A 4,515-nucleotide genomic window follows, 5' to 3' on the forward strand; every position below is an offset into this window, starting at 1 on the left:
TGAATATTTCGAAACTAATAATTTATAGATTATATTATATTTATGATATCTTTTTATACCCCTTTCAACATGGTATAACAACTTCCATTTTAATTATGGGGAACCAAAACACTACCAAATTGGGTTGTTTTAATTAATTAAGTAAAAGAAATGAGTCCACAAGAAAGAATTGACAAAAGGAGAGAGTGTGTGTAAGGAGTCATTTGATAAGGACATAAGGTGTATAAAACTAGTGATGAATATGATGAATTAATAATAATATTGATGAAATTATTTCTTTAGAAGAGAAATTTAGAGTTTTGCATGCATGGAGCTATGTTTTGACGTGGAAATCATTTTATTGCATGGAAATTATGTGGGGTTTGGATTGAATTATTTTTATGTGGTTTTTAACTTTTATGCTATAAGCCACTTTAAAAAAAAAAACCAATTTGATAGTATTTGGTTTCGCCAATATTAATATGGAAGTTGTTATCCATAAAAATAATATCATAATTATAATATATAATTTATAAATTATTAGTCTCCAAATATTCTTAAGTATTATATTATATTATTAGGCTGTAATGTTTGAGTTCAATTTTTAGGACTATATCTTTAAAATTCCTTTAGTTATGCACTCAAAATTATTTAATCATGTCAGTATGCTAGCAAAACAAAAGACTGCAAAATAATGTTTTTTGTGCAAAATGAAAAGTTACCTATCAAGTATAATAGCTGTAAAACACAAATATAATATAATACCAAAAATGCCCTCATAGTGAAGAAACCATGTTGATCGGAAGTTATATGTTTATTCACATACAAATATAACATTTCACTTTGTGAGATCTTGTGATAAATAGATAAAAATCGCTTATTTTTTTAATCTCTATTGAAAGATGAATAGATATCTTGTAATTTTCAGCTTACTTCATGGATCAAAAGGTGGTCCCATCTTCCATGCATCTTCTTAAATGGTCTATTGATTTTAGTTTTTTTTTGTCTAATTTTAATTTAACAAAAAAAAGTAAAAAGTAATAATTTACGTCTTGTGATACTTAATTAAAGTAGATATTAGAATGGTAGAATATATTAAAATAAACATTATTACTAAAAAGTGGAATTACCAACATGGAAGTATGTCCTACTGATTCCATGCAAAAATCTAAAAGGGTCATTTCACATTTGTCTTGTGGGATAAAGAATATTACAAGAATAAGATATGGACATTTTTTCCACGGCTTTTGGTTGAATATTTCGAAACTAATAATTTAAATTATATTATAATTATTTCTTGAGAAGAGAAAATTTGGCGTTTTGCATGCATGGAGCTCTTTCTTGAACGTGGAAATCACTTTATTGCATGGATATTAGTTGGTGTTTGGATTGGATTGTTTTTATGTGGTTTTTAACTTTTTTGTTTTATAGAGTGGGACATTGGGTAGTATTCAATTTTCTTTTTCTAATACTTTTTAGTTTTTTTTTTCTACTTTATTTTCTCAAAATAACATGAACAATGAAAAAATAGCCAACACCATATGGGAATGGTGGTAGAGTTTCCAAAGGTTATTATTTGTAAAATGTAGTTGTGAGATTGAGGGAAGATAATAACGAATAAATAAAATGTTATATTTATAAGATTGGGAAAAGATAAGGATGAATAAAATGTTCGGACTCTCGAAATGTACGAGAATGCTTCTAATGACATTTTTTAAAAGTTCGAGCAACATAGAATATATTAGTAATTTCATTTGCTCTAGACTTATTTTTTGAATTTTGAAAAATTTACTTCATCTTATGTCAATACCTACCCTGACTCTGCTTCAACTTTGTAACTTTCCTTTTCATCTTCCATCAATAATTTTCCATACAATCATCTTTGTTACTACTATTGTTGTTGATAGATACCTTTTAGCTATGAATGTAATAACGAAAATTTATTGTTATAGATGAGTATATATGTTTCAAAAAATTTGCTTAAAATTAATCACATTAATCTTTTTGAATCAACAAAAATAACATAATTTTTTTAATACAATGCATTTAAATTGGATAAATGTACTACACGATCAGTCTGTGCATATAATCAATTGACACACAAAACTCAGAATGTATACAAAATAACTCAAACGTACATGTCGATCACAGATTTCCTGATCTCATTAACACTGGGTTGAGCCCCCCTCAACTCGAAAATGTTCTCGATAACAGCCACTTCTGTTGCTGTAGTGTCTGATCCACAAAATGCTGCCCAGTCGTTGACAATCATTCCAGCAGCTATCACTTCACTACCGCGGTTCACAGTTCCTGCCATCAAAGGAATATCAAGGAGATGTGCAAGCTCATACATCTCTTCAATAGATGCATGAGGATGTACCTGAGTCCAACAAAAACAGGGTCAAACTTAACTTACCATATATATTTAATTCACAACTCGACATCACAACCCATATTAATTAACAGTAACATTGCTTATTCATAACAAGTTAATTAACAAATGTATACGTTGGACACTATGCGAGCAAGTTTTGCCTTCAATCACATTCACCATTTACCCTGTATTTTTATTAAGAATGAATACTTACCAAGCCTCCCAAGTTTGAGAAAGTACAATAGCCTCCAACAAGAATATTATCTGCTATTGTATGCCGGAAAACTTCCACACCAAGAACATCAGCAATCATCTCTTCAGTTTCCTGATAAAACTAACATCTGTCAATCTTAGGTGAAGGTGTTAATCATTTTTAGATGAGTAGACTCACAAGTCAAGATCCATGACAGCAATAATGGGAGTCTAATTTCAACATAAAACAATAGGCATAGAAAAAAATAATGTAAAAGTACGTATCAAAGGAGAAGCAAAAAAAAAAAAAACAAATTACCATCTTCTGGAACAAAGTTCAGCATAATCTATAGCAACTTTAAAGAAAAGCATAACACAAGCAGGCACAGAAACCCTGCTGACATTGTAGAGTTCTACAACTTGTAAAGATACTCTACTTTAAGCAACCGTGTTAACCCCGAGGGCCATGGTCGGGAACTTGATGGATAAGGGGCCTGCCCCTCTACCCTTCAAGATTTGAATAACAAGTTTTTTGTCCATGACACACACCTGACATTCATGTGCTGCAATCTTACTTTAAACCAAATCCAACAGCGAGGTAAACATCCCTTATCCTATTGGACGTTTCTGGACGTTGAAACAAAATACTAATCCTATCATACATGACAAGGATTTACTTTTAAACTCAGAGAGTTGTTGGATTCTCTAATATAAAATAAAAACTGCAGATGAATTATGTGCACCCAATAATATACTACGATTGCCGTGATTAAAGTCGAGAGATCTACAGAAAATGCATTCCAATTTGTAACATAAAATAGCCAACAGATATATTACCTTGTCAAGATCTACATGTACAAGAGAAACATCATCATTGCATGCTATGCAGTTTCCAAGGGCAGATAACCGCTCTTCAATACGGTGAACCACTACTCTGTCCGGGAGACTGTTCCTCAAGTGCCAAAGTTCTTCCAGCACAAACAGAAAAAGAAAAAGGTAAAAAAAGAATAGAGCAAATACAAGTCTGGTCAATCTGTTTTGAGGAGACGAATTTATTACAATGACAAACCCAAACCAAACAAATACGCCGAGAGAGGTAATATGTGCATTACTTGTCCTGTTACAGACTGCTAGCCTTAAAGATACAGTTAATCACATTATCGTAAATATGGAAGACATACCTTGATCTGTAGTAGTGTGAGGCAAAAGAAGCCCATTTTTGTTTCCTGCACAAAAATCAGACAAGTGAAGACTCAGTTATTAACATAATAAGGATCAGTGGGCAACAGGACGTTAAAGTTTCAGTAGCTTAGAGTGTTTGTCAAGTACCAGCACAGAGTCTTCCAATTATCCTCGTTCCTCCAATGGAAGTTTTGATCACTGGAAAATTTTCAGGTAACGCATCCTCAAACACGCTGGAAAAAAATACAGATCATATAATTTTCACTGAGCTAAGAACCTGGAAACTATATTAAAATATTGTGGCACAACATTTTCAAAAAAACCTGTAGAAGTTTTCAGAACCCCCAATAGCAACTAAAGAGTATGCATTGGTCAGCTTTGAAAAAACTCCAACTTCACATGAATTCTCAAATTGAAGCCCTGCAATAACATAAAAAGGTCATTAGAGAAATCACCTATGTATCCAATTTGACAAAGAAGTAATTACTCACTAATAGCCATTGCAAGTGCTAGCTAGGTGCTTGGAAGATCTGTAAAAGCCAAAATGATTCACACATGTTAACAAACGATAATTAACTAGAGACAATTCTACAATAAAAAATCATATACTATCTTGTTTTAATAATCAAACAATTCCCACAGTACAAAACGTTTGTCTCAAACCCACATCAGAAGCTACAAGTTGCGTTCTTGCCACCATAATGAAGCCCTATGCATAAAATTATCATCTTTAAAATTACTCATTCCTTTGTTTTCTTATCTTTTTGCTTCTATTCGAAAAATAACCA

At 31.7% G+C, this 4,515-nt stretch overlaps 1 protein-coding gene across 1 annotated transcript; it reads right to left on the minus strand.

Moving 5' to 3' along the window:
* Nucleotides 1-2,053: 2,053 nt before the first annotated feature.
* LOC125811493 (eukaryotic translation initiation factor 6-2-like) lies at nt 2,054-4,233 on the minus strand. The gene is made up of 7 exons (XM_049490999.1): nt 4,219-4,233; nt 4,051-4,147; nt 3,875-3,960; nt 3,727-3,771; nt 3,383-3,513; nt 2,568-2,678; nt 2,054-2,359 (listed from the first exon to the last, which is right to left on the minus strand). The coding sequence occupies exons 1-7, from the start codon at nt 4,226-4,228 to the stop codon at nt 2,108-2,110; spliced, it is 732 nt and encodes a 243-aa protein (XP_049346956.1). The 5' UTR covers nt 4,229-4,233; the 3' UTR covers nt 2,054-2,107.
* Between the last annotated feature and the right edge of the window lie 282 nt (nt 4,234-4,515).

The sequence above is a fragment of the Solanum verrucosum genome, unplaced genomic scaffold, assembly GCF_900185275.1.
Source record: "Solanum verrucosum unplaced genomic scaffold, falcon-dt-bn FXZP01000238.1, whole genome shotgun sequence".
NCBI classification, from domain to species: domain Eukaryota; kingdom Viridiplantae; phylum Streptophyta; class Magnoliopsida; order Solanales; family Solanaceae; genus Solanum; species Solanum verrucosum.